Consider the following 21620-nt stretch of genomic DNA (forward strand, 5'->3'; position numbering starts at 1 on the left):
CCTCCTTTCTGTTTATCTCCTTCCATGGTTTGGGGGTACTATGCAAGGGAGATGAGCAATATTTTTCACACCAATAAAAAATCCCACCCCTGGACCTTCTCAGCTCTTGTCAGCCTGTAGCTACTTCCAGCTCTAGTGGCTTTGAACAAGTTGCCCTGCGCCTCTTATACTGTATTGGGGATAGTGTTCTGTAACATGAGATTCTGTGGGTGGGGAGGCCAAAAATCACTGTTCCTCCCACTATGTCCTTGCTTAGATAAAATGGGGCATATCGACCTTTTAGCCTGTATGGCTGCATTCTCAGTGGTTTCTTTTTTTTCAAAAGGTGTGTGGGAGGGAGCAGGGAGTTTCCCAGCTGAAGACCCACGGGTTCATTGGTCTCTTGAGCAATGGTATGTTTGCCTACCCAGAAATAAGCCACACCTCTGACTTCATTATACATTTGATACAGTATCAGATGAGATTATCAGGGTGCAAACATGGTTTTCTCACTATGAGCAAAGTCTGTATCAATTTGTCCCTGAAAGACCAAGGAGACCGGGAATTGTAATAACAGGTTGGAAGCTGTTTGTTTACTTTTCCGGCGTCTGTGCAGGAAGTCTGAGCTAAAATAGGTGCAGAGACAGGAGTATAATTACTATGGGAAGCCTGCATTCTTGCTGTGCAATCAGTGTGTGCAGTGACTTGCAGGCCCAGGCATACGTGAGTGACAAAAGAGAACCTCATCTTTAAAACTCATTGCTACCAGTGTGAATACCTGAGAGCCAGAGCCATGCTGAAACAGATTTTGGCAGATATGTGCATTGATCCTGACCTGCTGGCAGAGCTCAGCGAGGAACAGAAACAGATCCTCTTCTTCAAGATGAGGCAAGAACAGGTCAGACGGTGGAAGGAAAGAGAAGCTGCCATAGACAAGAGCTCAACAAAAAAACCTGCACCAAGGAGAGGTAAGGCTCTGCCCAGGAGCAGATTCTAGCTCTCATTTCCCTCCCTGACAAACACAGCTGCTCCAATGGGTGCTTTGCAGCTGGGTGAAAAGCATTTCTAAAGAGATATTGCTTTGGTTAGGGAAACACAGCTGGAAATGGTTATAAATACAGTTTCCTGGCATCACAGGTGAGGATTGGGTTCAAACCTTGGTTTCCGGCTCAGACAACCTGGGGTTGGCTTCCAAGACTGACCTTGGGCAAATCCCTTCCATTTCTCTGGCTGTAAAAATAATTGTCTGTCTTATCCATGCAGACTGTAAGCTTTTTGGGACAGGAGCTGTGTGTATGTATAGTTCCCGGCCTGATGGGGTCTCTAGCTTCTCCAAATAGCTGCTCAAGCACCCATTCAGCAAGACCAAGGCTGAAGCAGTATGGGTCTTTGGACCTTGCAGCTAAATGGACTGAGATATTTCAAATCTTTCTCTTTGAGATGCCTATACTTGTTTTTCAGCAGCCCAGTCCATGCCGTGTTGTTGTAGAGGCATACAGAAAGCCCTGTCTGGGCTGGCAAGCAGGCAACAGCATGACCCTCACAGCCAGCCAGAGGTCACATAGCATTAAGGTGGCTCCACACCTGAGGCCATGCTGGGATTTCCACTAGCAACCACAGTGCTCTGTTAGGCATGGGAGTCCCTGCCATTCCTTTCTCCCACACCATTAACCTTAGGGCCAAAGAGGACGCATGGAGCAGCAAAGACTGGTCTCAGCTGCTGAGGAACCACCTTTGTTCCTCCAGGCAGTGTCCCCAGCCATGTCTTTCTCTTGGACTTGTGCAGGCAAAGGAAACATGGTTCAATGAATTATAGGGAGTTTAACAGAGAATGGGCAGGTAGCTGAGCTCCCTTACAACGTCCCCAAGAAAAGGGAACAATATAAGGTGTGGGTTGGAGCAAGGGAAGGGATCTCAGTTGGGAAAAATGGCTTTGGTCTCTCTCATAACCTTGATGTAATACAGAATCCCACCAACCTCAGTGCAGTTGCTTGCTACACAGTTATGGGGCAAAGTGTGGGAATCTGGTCCAGCTAATACTCTGGTTGAGGGAGGGAGATATTGTTCTACAAATATATGTGGCATGTCAAATTGCTAGCAGCTTCACCCATGACCTGTGCTCCTTGCTGCCTCCCAGACCAACCAGCTTTACCCAAAAGTCCCACCAGCTGGCTGGAGGAAGGGAGGGCATGGAGGGAAAGAGATAGAGCAGCCCCTGAGGTTGCCATTCACCCTGCCCAGCCACAGAAATGCTTGTCTTGCAGCCAAGGGGAAGTCGGTGAAGTGGAAGCTCGGAGCAGACAGTGAAGTCTGGGTCTGGGTCATGGGCGAGCACAAGTTGGATAAGCCATATGACATGATTTGTGACCAGATCCTTGCTGAGAGGGCCCAACGACAACCCAAGGAGGAAGTCAGGTAAGGCAAGCCTCTTTTCAAGAGCAGGTTCAGCAGGTTTGCAGCTGCTAGCAGCGATGTGTCACTAGTAGAGAAGAAGGGAGCCGTCATATTATATAGGGAGGGTAATTGGTGCAACGTGAAAGGGGTATCTAGGATGGAGGCAACTATTGTGGGTTCTTCAATCTGGATCCTGTCAGACTGGATCCTCCTTCCCTATCAGTTTCATGACAAGCAGCTGCATAGCTACTGGACCTACTGTGTGTGTCCTAACTGGACCTACTGTATGTGCCAGAGCACTGTGTGGGCTGCAGGGCATACACTCAAGTCCCAGGGCACAAGAGGCCTGGGATCTTTGAAATCTAGGAGCTGTTTTCTGTTATGGGGCATGTAACTTGAAGCCAGCAGGGACCCTGCAGGAAGCTGGATATCAAGCTAGAGTTGTTCGACCTGCTCCTGAGCAACTAGCAGGGTGTGGGCATGTGTTGGCATCCCAGTTCATTTGCAGATGCCAGAGGTGTGAACTAAGGGGTTCCCAAGTGCTCCCTACTTTCACCATGCAGGAGCCACTTTTAGCCCTGCTGCCCGCTGTGCCAATAGGAGGGGAGCTCAAATCCAAACCCTGGGCTGGTGCCCTTGTAAAATAGGTCAGGAGTAATACCTCTATACAGTGTTAGGGGTGCAGTAATACCTCTGTACAGTGCTTGGAATGGTCACTAGCTCTGCTACCAGAGTAGGTGACATTTGAGACTATTAACAGGGGCTCCTGTTGGGCAGGAGTTAACCTGCCCAGTGAGTGATACCTTTACTTGCCCTGGGGCTTGTGGTGCTCCTGGGTCTGACAGCCTTCCACACACTTGCTTTGTTTGCATATGATTTCCCTTCAGTTGCGTGGAAGGCACTAGGCTTATTTGATTTCCAAATCCCATTTTTATCTCTTCACAGAGAGAGTCAAGCATTGGCCAAGCCTTCCGTAACGTGGTCTCTGCATTCTCAACTAAGAGCCCTGGACAGGATGGATGCCCACAGGAATGACAGGAACATTGGAGAGGAGAGGGAAGAAGAAGCAATGAAAGTGGCAAATGCCAAGGAGAGAAGTCAGAAACAAACTCAGGTACTTGTTCTCTGGTCTTCTACCACTGCTCAGTAGTGCATACATGTAGGAGTTGAAGATTTCAGATGCTCCAAGTGGATGGAGCTGGTGTTTTATACATAGACATTTCAATTAGGACAAGGCATTTGCTTTTTCCTAGATTTCATAGACATTGGGGCTGGAAGGGACCTTGGAAGATCATCGAGTCCAGCCCCCCCACCTGGAGGGCAGGAAGTCAGCTGGGGTCATAGGATAAGCAAGATAAGCATCCAATTTACTCCTGAAGATGTTCAATGTAGGTGCTTGAACCACCTCCGCTGGCAGGCTGTTCCAGACCTTGGGGGCTTGGACAGTAAAGAAATTCTTCCTTATGTCCAGCCTGAAACAGTCTCGCAGTAGTTTATGACCATTCAACCTCGTCTTCCCTTGGGGCGCTCTGGTGAACAAACGTTCCCCCAGACACTGGTGGTCACCCCTGATAAACTTATAGGTGGCCATCAGATCACCCCTGAGCCTGCGCTTTTCCAAGCTAACAAGCCCCATGGCTTTCAGCCTGTCATTGTAAGGTCTGTTTTCCTGACCTCTCACCATGCATGTGGCTCTTCTCTGGACTCTCTCAAGCTTCTCCACATCCTTTTTGAACTGTGGGGCCCAAAACTGGACGCAGTACTCCAGCTGCGGCCTCACCAAAGCCGAGTACAGGGGGAGAATGACATCCTGGGATTTGCTTGAGAAGCATCTATGGTTGTTTTAAGGTTGTTTTCTTCTGTGCTTTGGAAGGATCATGTAACTTAGTGTAGAAACAGTTGTAAGAAAGGAAACACAGCCTTGGGGTTAAGGTATTGGCCTAGAAGTTGAGAGATCTGAGTTTTATTCTCATCTTTACCACCCATTCTGAGCAAGCTTCTGGTGTTTTCTCCGCTTCCATTCTCTGTTTCTACCATATCTGTCTTCTGTTTGGACTGTAAGCTTGTGAGGGCTGGCACTGTTGTTATTGTGCATTTGGCCAGTGCCCGACATGACAGAAGCCCTATCTCACTCTGAGCATCAATGTCTACATGGTGGCAGCACTGCGAATGCCCAGTCTCACTGCCCATGAAATAAGCCCGTCCTACTCACTCTTATTCTCAAGAGGTAAATCCTGGAAACGAGATTAGGCTCCCACAGGGGCTCTCCCATCACCACAATCAAATCCTGAGTTCCTGGAGTGGTTACTGGGAAAATATTATGGGATTTCCCTCTGCAGCCCTCTCACATGTATAAAAGATGCAGTAAGGCCCACGAAACTACTGGCATTTTTTAACTGCAGCTTTCCTTCTGAAGAAGTGCACATTAGCCTTCTATTTTGATAGCCTGGGAAAGCTTGAGGTTACAAAGAACAGGATGTATATTTTGCTGAGAGTGTTTCTTTTTGAAAATCTATTTTCCTCACTTACAAATAAATGAAAAGCAAAATATCCTAGAGATGTGTCATATCATCTTTTTGTCAAAAAAAAATAGAACAAGGCTTGTGCTCTAAATATTTATTATCCAAAAATACTGTCAGAAAACCTAGTACCTGACGTAAAACCCCTTGAACTTACTGGAAAGACTCCTGTTTATTTCAAAGGACTTTGGCTTGGGTCCTTTATTAGTATTTTATAGAACTACACGTATCAGTTTAAAACAGCCAGTAGCTACATAATACAGTGTATAGAAGCAAGGTAATTCAAGGCTTGGCTTTGACCAAGCTTGAGTTTACTGCAGAATGTGCATGGGAGGATCTCCCTATTGCCTAGTCCCATTATTTTTTGTCTGGTGCCTTCTGAAACTGGCTGGGTTTGGGATTTTTGTTTTATTTGTTTGTTGAATCCTAAAGGCTCACAAAGCAGAAGGCAAAGAAACCTCCTGTTTAGAAAACAGAACAAAAAACCCCATGATTTTTTATTTACACTCAGTTATTTTTTTTCCTCTCCTCCTTTTTTGTCTCTAGTTGCTCGATTGCTGAGAATCTAGACTCAAGCTAAGGCGGGGGGAGCGGGCAGCACATTTTGTGAATTTCTGGGGCTTGAGTTATTTGCAATGCCATTCTCTTGAGCTCTATTTAGAATTGAACTGCTCCTGAGTAAAGTGTCCGTGGTTTGTTGTCAATGTTTTTTTTAGTTGGGAAAGAAACTCCCTGGATTTTTCCTTTCAAGCTTCAGCCTTACTTCCTTTCAAGATTCAGTCTTACCAGCAAAGCAAAAATGAGCAACTGTGTTAATATTTAACATTAATGAAATTAGAAATCCATATCCTTGGGAAGCTATATCATACAGGAAATGTATTAGTCACTGCCCTGAAGGCAGCGGCTTAGATCAGACTTTGGAGGTCAATGTATGTTTGTTCAAAGATAAAATCCAGGGTGTTTGTCTCAAAGGCCAGCCCTATGATCTGGATTTTTGCTGGTGTAACTGGGTTGCTTCAGGGTGTGATTTATGACCAACCGGGTTGAGCCAGCAAAAGCCCCTTGTGCAGATGTAATCTTACAACAGACTAGTATAGCTTGTTTTACTCCAGGAGACCAGAAACTGCTGTCCTGAGAAGAGTGCACTGTTGCCCATATAAGCTGTGTCCATGCTAGGAGTGCTTTGCTGATAGGATGTACTGATATACCTTCATTGCTATGAAGCCCCATGGGTTAGAAACTCATTAACTGGCATTCTGGCAGTAGGCAAGCTGCCTCCTTTAGATGGAAAGGAAAAAAAATGGCTTTGGGTGCACTCACTGCTGGATAGGGTAGGCTCTGAAATGTGACTACCTTGCTTGACAAATTCAAGGAATGAGAAAAGTGGCACACTCAAGCACACATGGGGTTCTCCATGTTCCTCAATGTGACAGGGATGGCTTCATCCTTCTAGCTCTCAGGCAGATGTACAGGGTGCCTGAGACCCTAAATGTTCAGATCTCCAAACCTACAGCTCCCTGAATAGTTGATATTACAGGGACTACGGGCCATGCCATTGTCAACAGGCTGAGAGAGGAAGAGTAGACTGAAAACTTGCACTCACAGTCTAGGTTCAGTTTCCACTCTTGCTACAGACTTCCTATGTGTCCTTAGCCAAACCATCTAAGATCAGTTCCTCACTGGACATGCTTTCTTTCAGCCATCATTTGCCTACCTTGGCACATCAGGACAGAGAATGTCTTTCACTGGGTAGAGCACCCAACCCAGGGGAGAGATGCATGCACTAATGTTCTGTCAGCCTTCTCATTGTGAGAGTCGTGCTTTTAGATGACCTGCAGGGTTCAGAACCAGCAATGGGTGTCAGATTGCCAAGGAGGGGAGCAGTGCAGCAGGGACAAGCTGGGGTTATGTGCAGTTAAGCCAGGCCTGGAAAGCCATTCTCCTTTGAGGCGTTTAGGGATACTCAGAAAAGTGTGACTTAAAATATCTCATTGAAATGCCCAGCAGTATATTTCAGCATAGGGAACGGAGCTAGGCTGAAGCATCTAATAAGGAAGGACTAAGGAATGAGAAGAAGACTCATTAGTTCAGTGACGCATGAGAGAGGGGGAAAGAGACCTGTGCTGTGCCATTTCTTGAGGAGGTGTGGGAGCAGGCCAGGGGTACATGTACAGCCTGGATGCCATGAAACCCCCTCAGAGGTGCCATGATGCTGCATATGCATATTCACTCCTTCTGCATTAGAGCTCTCTCATAACTGTAAAGCAGAACAGAAAAGCCAGCTTGTGCCATGGCCAATGCCAGTCTGCACCCCACCCCATCTCTTCCTAGAACCAGAGGCCCACACACCTATTTCCAGGAGGACTGCTGGGACAGACCAGGAAGGGCTACAGCACCAGTCAGCTCCCCTGCCTGGTTCAGGGTTATCATAGACCCCTAATGCAGAAGGAGTCCATGCATGCCACAGCCCTTCCTAGGCTGACTGTACAGTAGGGATCCAGGGTAGTTTTACCTAAAGGCATCAGCACCCAGTTGAAAAAGACTGAGGTAAACTGAGGCAGCAACAACAGCGGTTCTCAGCCAGGGACGCTGCCACATGCAAAAAAAGTGATGGAGGAGTTCCCTGACTGAAAATGTTGAGAGCCACTAGATTACATGCACATCCCACTCAGAGACCCTGCAACTGCTACAAACCCACATGCTGCTGCCTCCTATCCCTTGGTGGGACACTTGCCACAACACAGTGTGTGTGTGTGTGTGTGTGTGTGTGTGTGTATGTGTGTACAATAATCATAGCCCCAATGCCACTGCCTCTTGAGAGTGTGGACCACACTGCATAGTGCAAAGGTCATGGGTCTCAAAGTGCCACCACAACCTGGGGTGCCATGAGATCTTTTTGAGGGTGCAGACAAGTACTAGCATTGTTAGGTGTGCAAATGCCTACATGATTCGCAAATGAAGCCAGAGATTTCAAATAGAAATCCAGAGTGTCAAATTATTCATACCTGGTGTGAGCCAAGTTCTTTGCAACAGAAGAACAGCTCTATTATTTTTTCCATAATCAAAAAAAAGGAATTAGAGCTGGCATTTTCCTAGGGGTATCTTGAGTCTAAGAAGGTTGAGAACCACTATGCTAAGGAAACTGCAGGAGGAATTGTCTTGCCCTTGTGCCAGTATTTCTTGAAGATTGGTTGAGTTATATCAGCAGCTTTCTGTACTCTCTTGTGCTCTTGGAGGCATAAACGGATATTTAGAGGCTGATAATAATTAGAATATCCTCTGGGCTGCTTTAGCTTACCCTAGTCTCCCTTTGACTGCAAGATCCAGGTGGGGTACACCAGCATGCTGGACTTTGGCTGAGCTCTGTTGTGGCTTGTGCTTAGGGAAGTTAGGCTTTCAAATTCCTATTGAGATGCACATACCAGTGGTCTGACTTTCAGAAGTGCTGCACCCTCAGCAGCTCCCTCTTCAGTCAGCACCTAAACTGGCCCACGATCCTGCTTCCCTTGGTTATTGGCAGGGTTCTTGGTCTGCACCATATGCAGGAGAAGTAGATCTGAACAAAAGTTTGTTCAAAGAGCTGCAGTCCTAATACTGTGCTTGTCTGTCATTGAATTTCTAGCACGTCCCCAGTAAAACCAGAGACATTCATCAGATGCTGGCAGACTGCCATACGAGGGACCGTGGCTTCCAGCAGGTAAGCAGTTCTCCAATTTGCTCTTTATATAGGCCCACACAATGAGCCAGACTCTGCTCTGTGGCCTCTGAACCAGGCAGAGCTGGCCACAGGAAGATAACCCAGGCTGGCAGGATCATCAGGACCTAGACCTGGCATTAGCCTCCCATTGCTGAGCAGGGGGCATGGCCAGAGAGACAAGGAATCCAGCTGCTGTAATGCCCCTTCAGGGTTCTGCCTGGAAGCTGGGTGCCAGGTTGCCTTGGGATGAAGGGAACAAGAAAGGGACTTAAGGTGACTGTACACCTTCAGCTCGAGCTGCTTATGGACACACAACCAAGGATCAGGATGGGCCTCTCCTCCTGATGTTTAGGGTAGGAAGCAATTCTGAATGATGCTGTGTAATGTAGCAGAGAGTTCCCCATGGAACACTCTGGTTCTTCCCTGTGACCAGGTCCTGCCTGTTATTATGTACTGCGTACGGGGGAAGGAGGAAAACCCCAGTTATTTCACAGGAGACTTTAAAACACATCCCCAGTGTGCCAGTATCCCCAGAATAAGCTAAGGAGTGAAGTCAGCAGAAAGAGGGGCCAGGCATTAACCAGGTCACTCTTTAGCAGAAGGAAGCAACAAGGAGGAATCCAAGAGACACCAAATCGAAAAAAGAGATGGCCACTTACTGTGAACCAAACTGCGGGGAGATGCAGGAATCAGCACAGAACTCGGACAAGGACAACCCTGAGTGGCAGGAATCCTGTAAGATGGGGGCGGGCACTTATTTTGGGCGGAGGGCCGCTTAACAAGTTTTGGCGAGCAGTCGGGGCCCGCATAAGTAGCTCCCCCCTTGACAGCTGCCCTGCCCTGGGCTTACCACATTGGGACCAGAAGTCCTGCCCCCTGGCCCCTGACCTGTGCCACTGGAAGTCCCTCCCTTTGCATGCTGCTTCCAAAATACTTCTTTTGGGAGAGGGCGTTTCCATCTTAGAACACCTACTATAATATATTTTATTTTTATTACAACAAATATTTGTCATGACTTGTGATTGTGTACTGTATATAGAAGGGACTGCATAATAACTCAAAAATAAAGTGTTACTTTTTTATAGTGTGTGTGTGGTGGGGTGTGGGTGTGTGGGGGGTTGTGAGAGGGTGTGGCTGTGTAGGGGGCCGTAGGGTATGTTGAAGTGTATGCATAGGCAGAGAGAAAAAAAGGGCGGGGGAGCTGAGTGCATGTGTGCATGAAAGACTGGGAAGTCTGCAGGGAAGGGGCAGAGGGAGGGAGCAGGGCTATGGGGGGAGTAGGACTGGGGCTGCACTGGGCTGCACTCAAGCTGGGCTGGGTCATGGGGCAATTGGAGCCCAGCAGCTCCTCCAGGGGTGTGGGCAGGCGGCTTCTGCCACTGCTTGCACCGCAGGGAAGCCAAGGGAGGGGGGCACATCCCACCCCCTTCACTCCCCCACCCTGTGCTCCTGAATGAGCTACTGGACTCTGAATGCCCCACAACCTGACCCAGCCGGGCCCCATTCACAGTCATGAGACAATTGGAGCCCAGCAGCTTTTCTAGAGTCATGGCCCTGGGGAGCCAAGAGAGGGGGGCATGTTCCCCCCCAACCTTTGCACAGGGCAAGGTGGGGGCTACAGCTGTGAGCTGGGCTCTGCCTGCTCTCAGCCTATGTGCCTCACTGCCGCTGCTTTCAAAGTGGCAGGCGCAGCACAGCACCATGTGCCTCATTGCAGTGGCAGGACTCACACGGCACTGAGCCATGCTGCTTTCAAAGCAGTGATGGTGAGGCACAGAGGCAGGGAACAGGCAGATCCCAGCTCGCAGCTGCATCCCACCCTTGCCCTGTGCAAAGATCAGGGGTGCATGTGCCCCCTCCCTTGGCTCCCTGTCACTGCGCTTCTGGAGGAGCCACCAGGCTCTGATGGTCCCATGACGCAGTCCAGCAAGAGCTCCATTCGCCATGAATGGGGCCTTGGACAGGCCAGGTCATGGGACAGTCCTCACAGTGCAGCAGGGAGCAGGGCAGGGGTGAATGATTTGCCCCTGCCCCAACCTCACTGCCTCCTGCACTGTGGGGGTCTTGATCGGCCCTTCCCCCCCAAGCCCAGGTGAAGAAAGAAACTTACCTGCTTACTGGGCCAGCTATGATCCTGGCTGCACGGGGTATCTGAGTGTGCACATAACACTCTCCTGCTGCAGCAGCCTGTGGCTGGGCTACCTTCTGGCTATACCTGCTGCCCCCTGCATTTGGGGGGATGAGCCTGGTTAGCCCCCACCCTTCCACCACCTATGGGTGTATGAATATGTCAGTGGGATTTGTTGGGGCACGGTATGGGTGTGTGGGATGTGAGGGAGGGTGGATGTGTAGAGATCCCCAAACACTCCCACCATGGCATGCAGCCCCCACTGCTTGCCAGCAACAGCAGGCAAGGAGGTCAGGGTGCTTGTGCTCAGAGCAGGTGCAGCTCAGGCCAGCACCGCATGGGTGGGTGGGGGAAGGGGGACAGCGCAGGAAGGAGCAGAGTCAGCTCTATCACAGGGGCTCCATGCCCCACACCTGCAGCTCCAGAACTTACAGTGGAGGAAGCCCTGTGCTGGAGCCTGCTGCCTCCTCCACACCCTGCTGGGAGTGAAGGGAGCCCTGCCAACATGGGCCTTTTCCACTGCAAGTGCAAATCTGCAGGCACAGGGCATGGAGCCCCTGGAGCCCCTGTGATGGAAATGGCCAGCACTGTGTTGGAAGCAAGGAGCATACCCCCATGTAGCCTGCTCAGCTGCTTCTATCACAGGGGCTCAGCACCTGCAACTCCACACTAACAGTAAGGAAGCCCCGTGTTGGACTCAATGGGAAAGCAGGGGGCAGGGTTCCCTCCACTCCTGGCAGAGTGTGCAGCAGGGAGCGGGGGAAGCAGCAGGCTCCAGTGCAGGGTTTCTCCTGCTGCAAGTGCTGGAGTTGCAGGCACGGGACACCAAGCCCCAGCAATAGGACAGGCTCCGCTCTCCCCCACCCAGCACAGCAGTGGCCAGAGCCATGCCCCACTGAGCACCTGCACCAGGCACAATTGCCCTGACCTCCCCAGCTGCTGCTGGCAACTGGGACTGCACGCCATGAGGGGAGGGTGGGAAGAGTGTGTGGAGGGGGTCCCTACACCCGCTACCCTCATATCGACACTTTGCCCAGCTTAGCTTCGCACTCCCACCACCCCTCTGGGCACAGGCTCCCACTTCCATCCTGATACAACTCCACCCCCCTACCACCCATCCCTACGTGCTGCCCTGAATGAGCAGTTTCTGGCTGCAGCAGGAGCCCCTCTCAGAAACTGCTGGCTGGGCAGAGCCCTTCTGCCCATGAGGGTGGGAGCAAGGCCCAACAGGGTATGCTGGGGGGTTGTACACATGGGTGCCTTGCTCCCACCCTCATGGGTAGATGGGCTGGGCAGGATGCAATTCATTGAGGGGGGCGATGTGGGAAGGATGGAAGTGCATGGTGGTCTGGGTGTGGCCTGCAGGTCGTATTTTGCTCATCCCTGCTGTAAGAGATGCTTTTATACTATACTCATCCTAAGTGGAGGATCAAAATGTTCCTCTTTTTATGCAAGGAATTACAGCCCACATGAGTACCTCCTGAGAGGCAGTGCAAGCTTGTAGTTAAGAGACTGGGGATGTATTTTAACTCAAGAGATCTGGGACTAATTCCCAACTTTGCTGCAGAATTCCTACAAAGGACTTGGCCAAGGTTTTATCGTTAGCCTTCGCCACAATTTGTCATTAGTACAATGGGGATAAGGAGCTTCCCTCATCTATATTGATTGTCAGCTCCTTGAGGCTGAGGCTGTCTCTTACTATGTACAGATGTTAGTGGAGCACTCCAGGTACTTAGAAAACATGACTTGCTGCTTAGCTAGACTGTTAGAAAGCGGGGTGACAGCCAAGTCTGAGGAAACAATGAAACTGAACAAACAAAAACCAGTGCTGGGTTTGGTCTTCCTCATCCAATTCCTAAGCATTGTGTTGAGCCATGCCACGTTTTCAAGCTTTACTGCAGAGCTGTGAGGCTAGCAACTTATTATATGAAAGATGAGATTCTCCTGTGAGGGCTCCAGAAGCAGGAGCTTCAGGCAGAGCACCAAATATTGTGAGGCTTGGGATGAAGTCTTTCTTACTGGCAAGAACTGAGTTTACACCTGGTCATCCCCCAAGGTGCATGTCTAAAATTCTAAAGGTGGCTTGAAAAATGCTGTACCAAAAAACTGACCCCTGATGATTCATCCCGTCATGCTTCTCACAGGGTGGGGCAGATGTCTTAGTCTGGTTTTCTCCTTTGCCGCCAGGGAAGCAGGGTTACCTAGCCCCTTTTTGTCAGCCAAGAGCCAAATGCACTTTTTGGAATTCCCCCTCCTCTCCAGGAGATGGCATTGATGTACTACAAGTGGGTCACATTTGAGACCAAAAGTTTTTTCAAAGTGAGTTTTATTTTCTTTCTTTGCCTACAGCTCCCTTACAACAGCACAGGTCCCCCACCTCACCCCTGCCCTGAATCCCTGTAGTTCAGTTCTGGTTACCAGACTGGGGTCTTTCATGCCACCATACTTCAGTTTGGTCTCTAAAACTAGTCTTTTTCTTTAAAAGGTAGTTCTAGGTCTTGCCGAGACCCCTGCTCATTTTGAGGGGTTGACTTTGCATTGCCCTGGTCTATGTAGAAATTTTTTTCTTCTCTTTAACTAGGAAAGACCTATACAAGCAAGAGATATTGTACTTACCAGAGGAAATAGAGACAGTGCCTGGGCACTCAGTGCTGTTCAGTGCATAAGTTACACTCCAGAGCAGGGGCAGGGGACAAGTCCCCTCTCCCAGCTCTTCAGGCACAGGGATCTTTTCAAGAGAGTGTAGCAAACCCACTGGCATCCTGCCCCAGTTTGCTAACCTCTCTGGTCACCTGGTGCCCTTTCCCTTCTCACCTTTATGTTCTTCAAGATATGTTTGGGAAACTGTCCTTAAGTGTCCAGGACATTTCTGCCTGGAACCTCTTCTCTGCCATGGAGATCTTGCTTCATCTCCCTCATTTGCTTTGGGCATGGTGACAACCCCACAAAGAGCACACAGGTCTAGCTACTGCCCTCCTTACCTTGGGACTTCAACAGGCTCAGCTTGCCTGTAGCCCTCAGGCCTGGCTACAGCCCCAGAGGATCCAAGCCCCCTTTTCTCCATTTGCAATTCGTAGGCTTATAGACAAATCTACAAGGCCTTCCTTAGCAGCTTCCTTCCATTCCCAAGCCTTGCAGAATTAAAAGAGCAACAAACATGCTATACAAATCACTTATCCTCAGTGTAGATTATATCTTTTATTAAACCAACAAGATTTTAAAGAAAATTTTTTTTAATTTTTTTTTGCAAAAATCTTGGTATAATAAAAGATATCAGCTTTGCTACAAGTCCTGATTGCCTTTTCCTCTGCTCCAGGCTCTACAGACTCCTTCTCTCAGTCCAGCAGTGGGTCTGGATTTCTAAGGCCCTTGGCCCCTGCTCTTTTGGCCACCTGACCTATTTCTCCCCCAGTGGGCTGCCAACACTTTCTCACAGTTCCCATTAGCAGAGTCCCGTTAGGTGGCCTGTTATCCCATTAGTGGCCTGTTGATCATGGCCTGGAAACCTACAGCCTCCTGGTTCTGCAACCTGGCTGTGCTCCCAGTATAAGGCATAAGGCTGCAGCTTCCCTCCCCAGGGTTTCTGGTAGGCTCCCAGCAGCTTCTGCAGTATCCTGGAGCCTGCCTGTGGCTGTCATAGGACTCTTGCTAATACGCAGCCCAGAGTCCTCTTGAAGATGCTGTGCCTCTCTCTGGCCTTCCTCTCCCTAGTAAAGATTTAGGAGCCCTGTTACACAAGGGTAAGCCACACTTGTTGGTCTGCAGTTGACCATGTCCCCTTGAGCAGTTATTGCAGGTATCACTGAAAATGGCTGTGATTCACTGCCCCTTTCATACCCAGCTCCCTTCCTGGCCTGTACCAAAACACATTATCCTCCTCAGCTGGCAATCCCTGTGGAAATGAGTACTCACTACCGCTGCTTCTCCAAGCCTGAGAGCTACAGGCCCCCTTTGATACCCAGCTCCTCCTGATGCAGCCATATAAAAGGAAGTCTTGGTACATGAAAACTCAGGTGTCCTGCCTCTTTAAGGCCTAAAAAACAAACCTTGGTGTGTAGCTTGAAGCATGTGAGTAACAGTGATTTGCACACTTCTGCTTGTTGGTCAAAGTAGTTCAGCCAGCACAGGCCTGCAAGGATTGAAATAGCGCTAAGGGACTGAGCTCTGGGAGCTGGGGGAGGGAGGTGTGGAGATAGAGGATTATGGCTAAATTACAACTCTCCCTAGGGTTACTTCTAGGCAGAGGCTGCTTCCTCACTAAAAAGTAGTTTTTAAGAGGCAAGTTCCCAGCTACAGCTAGTTCAGGGTGCTTTGAAGGATAGTGGGTTCAAATTCCCCACATAGGAGCTGATGATTAGTCTTCCTTGTCTCTTCCAGTGAGGAAATCCAAGGCGGCTGATGAGAGGAGACGCAGCATTGCGAGACATGCCAGGGATGACTACAGGAGACTGTCACTGCAGGGTGTCCAGAAAAGCAAGAGGGCTGAAGCCTTGAAAAAAGTTCAGGATGGGAAGCAGGGACAACCTTCCCATCCTCCTCTTCCACCAAAGCCTAAGATCCTAAATGATGGAGTAGTTAGGTAAGAACTCTAAGTATCTTTGCGGGAAGTGGTAGAAGGGCCTGAGACCCTGCTAATGTGGGAAGCGGGTGGCTAGCACTGTATTTCATTTTATGAGCATGGGTGTGATGGCTCTAGTTCCAGGTCTGCGCCATAGAGGTTTGATGAAGAATCCAGTAAGGGATAGGGTCTGCCTGTTTCAGGAGATGCATGTACCAAGTGAACACAGTGACAAAATGGGTTGTAAGCTCTGAATTTGGCTAACAGATCTAATGGAGCATCATCAGAGGCCCTAGACTGCAGCAGCTGCTCCTCAACAAGGCCAGCTCTCAGACTAAGAGGGGATTTCCTCGCACTAAGCCCAATTCTCTTGAAATGGCAGGAAGCGGGGAGTGCAGCGGACAATCTCCAGTTCCACCGAAGAGGGCATAATTAGGTGGTTTAAAGAAGAGCAGTACCCCCTTCGAGCTGGGTATGAAAAATCTGCTGACAGCATAGCGCCCTGGTTTCATGGTGAGTACTGCAGCTTTCCAACGCTGGCCCAATCCACAGAGGAACTGTAGCAATCCAGTTGGTTAGCCCATCGCTGATGTGAGCATTGTTAGTAGCTGGCTAGCGGGGACGCTAGTAGGCAGCTTGGGAGACCTTCATTCTAGTCTTGGGTGTGGCACTAACCTGCTGTGTGACCTTAGGCAAGTCATTTCAGCTGTCTGTGCCACCCTCTCTACTCAGGACTAGGGATGCTGGCTGTTCTCTTTGAAGCACTTTGGCATCTGAAAAGGCCAAGTGGTTTTATCCTGCTGGGCTACCAGGGGACTAAGTGAGGCCTGAACATGTGTTTTGGCTCAGTGACTTGTGGAGAGAGGTAGTCACAGAGAAGCTGATCCAAAAATTCTGGACTGAGGGAAAGAAAGACAACAACCACCATCATCACTTCTCCCTCCTGAGTACTTGAATAACAAACATGTCCTTGATGTCCAAATTGCCAGCAGCTGTGTCTTCAAAGGAATTTTAAGTAGCAGCAAAGCGTGTGTTTTTTCAATGAGATTTGCCCTCCTAGATCATGTAGGTGCCTTCACAAATGCAATCAGGGCTCATGGTAGGGGTGATATCTTTTATTAGACTAACAAGATTTTTGCAAAAAAAAAATCTTTAATTGCAAGCTTTTGGTCACAAGCACCCTTCATCAGGCACTGCAGAAAAGATTGTAAAAGTTCTCCTGGGTAGAAATGAAAGTTCATATTTCACAGGGTTTCACAGAGGAGTCAGTAGATGGAAAGCTCCTGTGGGCAGGCATGCCTTTGTGTACTGACAGCATATTTGCATAAGAAGGAAGTTGTACTTTCCACTTATGTGGCAGGCAATGGTAACATTAACTATAAATGTGCCATGATAAATGCTCTAAGGGCAACAAGAACTTTTTAAAACAACAGGCTCTGTACCCCATTCAGAGAATCTGCTAAATCTTTTATGTGCTGTACTTTGGAACTTGCTAAGCAATGGCCAGATGCCTAATGGGTGGCATTGTTAGTAGCTGGCTAGTAGGGACACTAGTAGGGGACTCGGGAGACCTGATTCTAGTCTTGGGTGAAGCACTAACCTGCTGTGTGACCTTAGGCAGGTCAAAGAGAATCCTGATGTCTCCTAAAAGGAGAGCTGAGTTGTGGTTTTGCTACACACACAAAGTAAGGGGCAGTGCCTTTCTGTGTTTTTCCCAAAGCAACCATTAAGCAGACTGTGATGTTTGCCTGGTAAATACACAGTGCTTGGCAGTGTGCCTCATTGCACTCCCCTCATGCATGCGGGGCTGCTCTGTGTGTGGGCTGCCTCCTAAACTGGAAGATGTGCAGCCACATCCGTCAGGAGCTTCAGACAGACTAATTAGCATGCCAGTGGACTAACTGGCACCAGCAGTGCTCATTAGGCTTCTTGAAACACTGCATAAACCTAGTTGCACAGCCTCAGAGTCTGCCTTTTGGTCCCCACTCCTGCACTATAGGGAAGCTTTCTGTGCTAGCCACCTACCGGGTACAGCTTACTTCCCCATGGGTATAATTGCAGCCAGAAAGGAAGGGGTAAAAATCACCCACGCTCTAGCATAACTTCTCCCAGTTGATGAGAGAGCTCTGAGTTTGCTCTTGCTGTAGCTAGTGAGGTGATGGAGTGCCACATACTCTCTGGCCTCCCTCACTTCCAGGCCAGTTGTGATGCTGTCTAGCCTGGACTTATCTTTTAGGTTGTGAAGGGCTTATAAGATGCACAGGGCAATGTGAGTGTTACAGACAAGTTTGGAGGCTTACAACTGAGTGACCCAGTCAGCCACACTTGCATACAAAAGCCTTTCTCCTTTCTCACTTTGGCTTGGTGTTGGGCAGGTATCGTAACCTCTAAGAAAGCAGAGGAACTTCTTAGCAAATCAGTGCCTGGGAGCTTCCTGGTGCGAATCAGTGACAAAATCAAAGGATATGTGCTCTCCTATTTGTCTGTGGAGGGCTGTAAACACTTCCTCATAGATGCCTCTAGTGACTCGTACAGCTTCCTTGGAGTAGACCAGCTGCAGCACTCAACGCTGGCTGACCTCATCGACTACCACAAGGTGAACCTCTATCAGTGTATTTGTTAAGAGTTTACTTTTGTAACTGCCCTAAATTTCTTCAAGACAGGGATGTCTTTGTGGTATTTTGGTCTTTGTTGCCTGACACCACGGAGCTGGCACTCTTGTAACATAAATGATAACAACACCCACTAGGCAACTTGTATCAATAACTACTTTTCCCATACGTTTGCACTTCCATAATTTGATTGCCAGCCTGATAGTTTAACACTGAAAATGAATAATTTGCCTTTCCACCAGAGACAGGCAAGATGTTACGTGGTGCAAAGGTGGTGAACAGAAGAGTGGAGGAACTGGCACTTTTATCCTGGTGCGGCCTTCCTTGTATCACATTGCCAGTATAGATGGTGTCTACTAGTGCAGAGGCGGTGAAGGTTATGCAGGGTCAACTGAAAGCCAGTGGGAATGTGTAAATATGAGGTGTGAGGTTTAATCTGATGTAGCACAAGGGTTGTGGCTCATATAAGCCTTCTCCTGAAAACGTGTGGGATTAAGGGCGAATCTACATTGTTGTCACTGCGTGATAGAGATGCCCAGGCTAGCTTGAGTACATGTGGCAGCTTTATCACAGAAACATAAACCTCAGTGGGTGCTAATTTACCCTGCTTCTTGGATGGGCTTTGCAGTCTGCAAAAAGCTCGGTGCTACTGTAGCTTCAGTGCCAACAGTACTTCATGTCTGTGCTACACTGCAGTTGCTACTGTGACTGCCGTAAAGACATATCTTTGGTGGGGGTATTTTCCCTGGGCTGACTTGCCCCATCTGAGCACTTTCTAAAACTTGATCACTCTAAAGTAGAAGCAGTTTTTTTGTTGGACACCGTATGGTTATCAATTTGATTACCCAGAATCAAGCAAGACAGTAACAATGTATTTAAGGCAAAGACTAAAATGGATCTTTTCCCCAGAAGATGCCTGTGTCATCTGTGTCCCAGAATCATTGGCTGGGCATATACATACCAGCAGAAGACACCAATTTACGAACTGTATTTAAACATGTTTTCAATTAGGTTCCAATGGGGAACACTTCTTGGGGTGAAGCACATAAATCTAGTGCAAAGCCAGCAGGGCTGGAGCACTATGTACATTCTTAAAACGGGGCACTTAAATGTTACTTAGTCCTCCTTGCTGCATGAGGTTGCATTTCCCCTTATATAGACTAAAATGTAGCTCATACATAAGACAAGGAGAACTCCCACCCTCATGTTGACCCCCACCCTCAAGAGCCCCAGCTCATGAAGCATATACTCCAGCAGTAGAAATAAACATATCTTTCCTTGGATTATTTTCCCCGTGATGTTGTAAAGATGCAGCTGCTCCTAGAACATGAGAGCACAGCATAACAAGGAGAGAACAGCAGCAGCATGTGGAAAGAACAAGCTACTGCACCATGTAAGGGAGGCAACAGTTGACGGGGAGGGTGGGCAGTGGCTGAGTTGGGCTACCTGCTCATTTCTGCATCTGCTGGCAAGGCTGGGAAGAGCAGAGTATGGTTGGCTTCTTGCCTCACAGGAGCTGTGCCATACCAAAGGGGAAAAACAGACCTTTCTTTAACATGGTGAGCAGCTGGCAGGAGGCTGCTACCAAAGGAGATGCAAAGCAAAGTTAGAAAGCTCCACTCTGTCTCAGGACATGTGTTTTGTCACTGAAACTGTTTGCAATAGCACATTACTTTGTTCCAGCCCAGACGCAATAGCCAGCGTTCGAAAGGTTGGAGGAAAGGCCCCCTGAACTCCAGTGGGGCTTCTCATTAGCATTTGAGCTGGGCCCTAAGGATGAAAGATGATTGGGTTAAATCACAACTGTGCTGGTTCAAAACCCATAACCGGACACCCATTGGCTCCTGTTGACTTGGAATGGGGGCTGAAGTGCACCTTGGCTCATTTCGTTTGATGGTGAGTAACTCTGTCCTTCTGTCAACAGGAGGAGCCCATCACTTCATTGGGGAGAGAGTTGCTGCTTTACCCATGTGGCCAGCAGGATCATGAACCAGACTACCTTGACCTCTTTGAGTGAACCCTTCCACACCCTTTTAGGCCACATACCAGTGCCAGTCCCTGAACAAACAGAAACTGTTTTCCACAAGGCTGAACCCTAAGCAAAGCCAGCATCCATCATCTGAACTTACTGACCCAAGTGCATCTGTTTTAAATAACAAAGCAGCAGAAGGGCAATAACTACTGCATGCTTGCTGTTAGCAGCAGGGCTGAAAGAACCTACACCCCAGCATACCCTAAGGAAGCTCGAGGCACCAAACCAAATGGGCTAGAATTGGAAGTGGGAAGAACCCTGTGATCCAAAGTAGAGCTGGCATTAGCTGTTCTAAGACATCTCTGTTCAAGCTGCTTTCTGCCCTAAGGCTGCAGCCTAACATGTCAGTACAAAAGAATGCTTTGTGCCTTTTGCCATAGGTGAAGTGAGCAGCACTTTGTTTCGAATGGCAGGAGATCTCGCCAAGTTGACCTCAGAGGGTAAATTGCCCGATGGGAGGATCAAGCCTTCAGAATGCTGAACCCTCTGAAATCAACATTGCATTCAGCACAATTCAGGAAGTGCTCCACTATGCAGAGGAACCAACACAAGACCCTTTAATCCCCAAGTACCAAGCACTGGAGTTTCCCCACCAGTACCAGAGCTGGGTGTTAGTCTCTGCACAGGACAGAATTGCACCCAAGAGAGCCTGGAGAGGGAAACAGAGGTGGAAGTGCTAGCTACAACCTTCCACTTTTGTGCACAGAGCCTGGAAGATTTTAAACCCAGTACCCTTCGGCAGCCTTATTGCTTATCATCAGTATTATCTAACTGTTCATGCCTGAATGTCTGCAATAAAGCATGCTGTTTTCCACAGTGTCGCTCTTCATTGCTTTTGAAGTCCTGTCCATGCAAGCCAGGCTACCATCACTGCCAAGATGCATTCAGCATAGGCATTAGCCTAGGACTTCTCCTTTGCTTGTGTCATAACAACCTACCCCTTGTATTTGTCACACTGCTTAAAAAAGAAATCTGGAATATCCATACCCAGGCACAGTCTAGGGAAAGCAAAAGGTGCAAACATGCCCCCGTCATTACTCCTAATGGATGCTGAATGTCAAGAAGGTCAAACTAGCAAAGACGCACTTGCCTCCACTGCCAATGATACTTGCAAATCCAGTGTTCTTTGAAAGAACATTAATAGATTGCAAGGTTCAGTCCTCACCCCCTGCGCAGATGAGAATTTGTGAAGAATCAGGGCATATACACAGCCACAGCAGAGAACTGTACAGCACTGCTGAGCTGCTCAAGCTGTTTGCTGCATTTTATTGCCGAGGTCGTTGCTTCTCGGATCAGCTACCCAGGACTGCGGATGAGCTCCAGCTGATTGTAGATGCAATGCCTTTGAAGTAAAAGCCACAGGAAACAGCTGGACCTGAATTTGGTGACCCACTCCTAATTAAGTGGGCTGTAAATCATCTGGATACACGTGATCCAGGTTCTACTGTCCTGAACCAAAAATCAGATTGGTTTTAGTTACCTATTCATTCTACTTCTTCTATTGGGTTGAGGCAGCTCTGTGTAGCTTAACAAAACTACTAAGGTCTGTAGTTTATTTTTGATAAAGTATCCATGATAGACATCGTTCCTATTACATGCCCTACAGAGTGAGGCAGATTCCTCATTACTTAAAGTAAAATGCCTGCTCTGACTTAACTTCAGGCTAGCCTCCATGCTGGAATTGCTGGGTAAGCTTCCACG

At 48.5% G+C, this 21620-nt stretch overlaps 1 protein-coding gene across 3 annotated transcripts; it reads left to right on the plus strand.

The window, feature by feature from the left end:
• Positions 1-455: 455 nt before the first annotated feature.
• Positions 456-20735, plus strand: SH2D4A (SH2 domain containing 4A). 3 transcript variants are annotated; one of them, XM_090036780.1, is made up of 9 exons: positions 456-947; positions 2244-2394; positions 3319-3487; positions 8515-8589; positions 9186-9324; positions 15095-15296; positions 15658-15788; positions 17651-17871; positions 19812-20735. In XM_090036780.1, the coding sequence occupies exons 1-9, from the start codon at positions 773-775 to the stop codon at positions 19902-19904; spliced, it is 1356 nt and encodes a 451-aa protein (XP_089892906.1). In that variant the 5' UTR covers positions 456-772; the 3' UTR covers positions 19905-20735. The 3 variants fall into 3 exon arrangements, with proteins under 3 accessions (XP_089892906.1, XP_089892907.1, XP_089892908.1); XM_090036781.1 differs by having other exon boundaries at positions 9189-9324; XM_090036782.1 differs by lacking the exon at positions 17651-17871.
• Positions 20736-21620: the final 885 nt, after the last annotated feature.

Source organism: Crocodylus siamensis, chromosome 2 (genome assembly GCF_052110815.1).
Source record: "Crocodylus siamensis isolate JL-2025a chromosome 2, ASM5211081v1, whole genome shotgun sequence".
NCBI lineage: Eukaryota > Metazoa > Chordata > Crocodylia > Crocodylidae > Crocodylus > Crocodylus siamensis.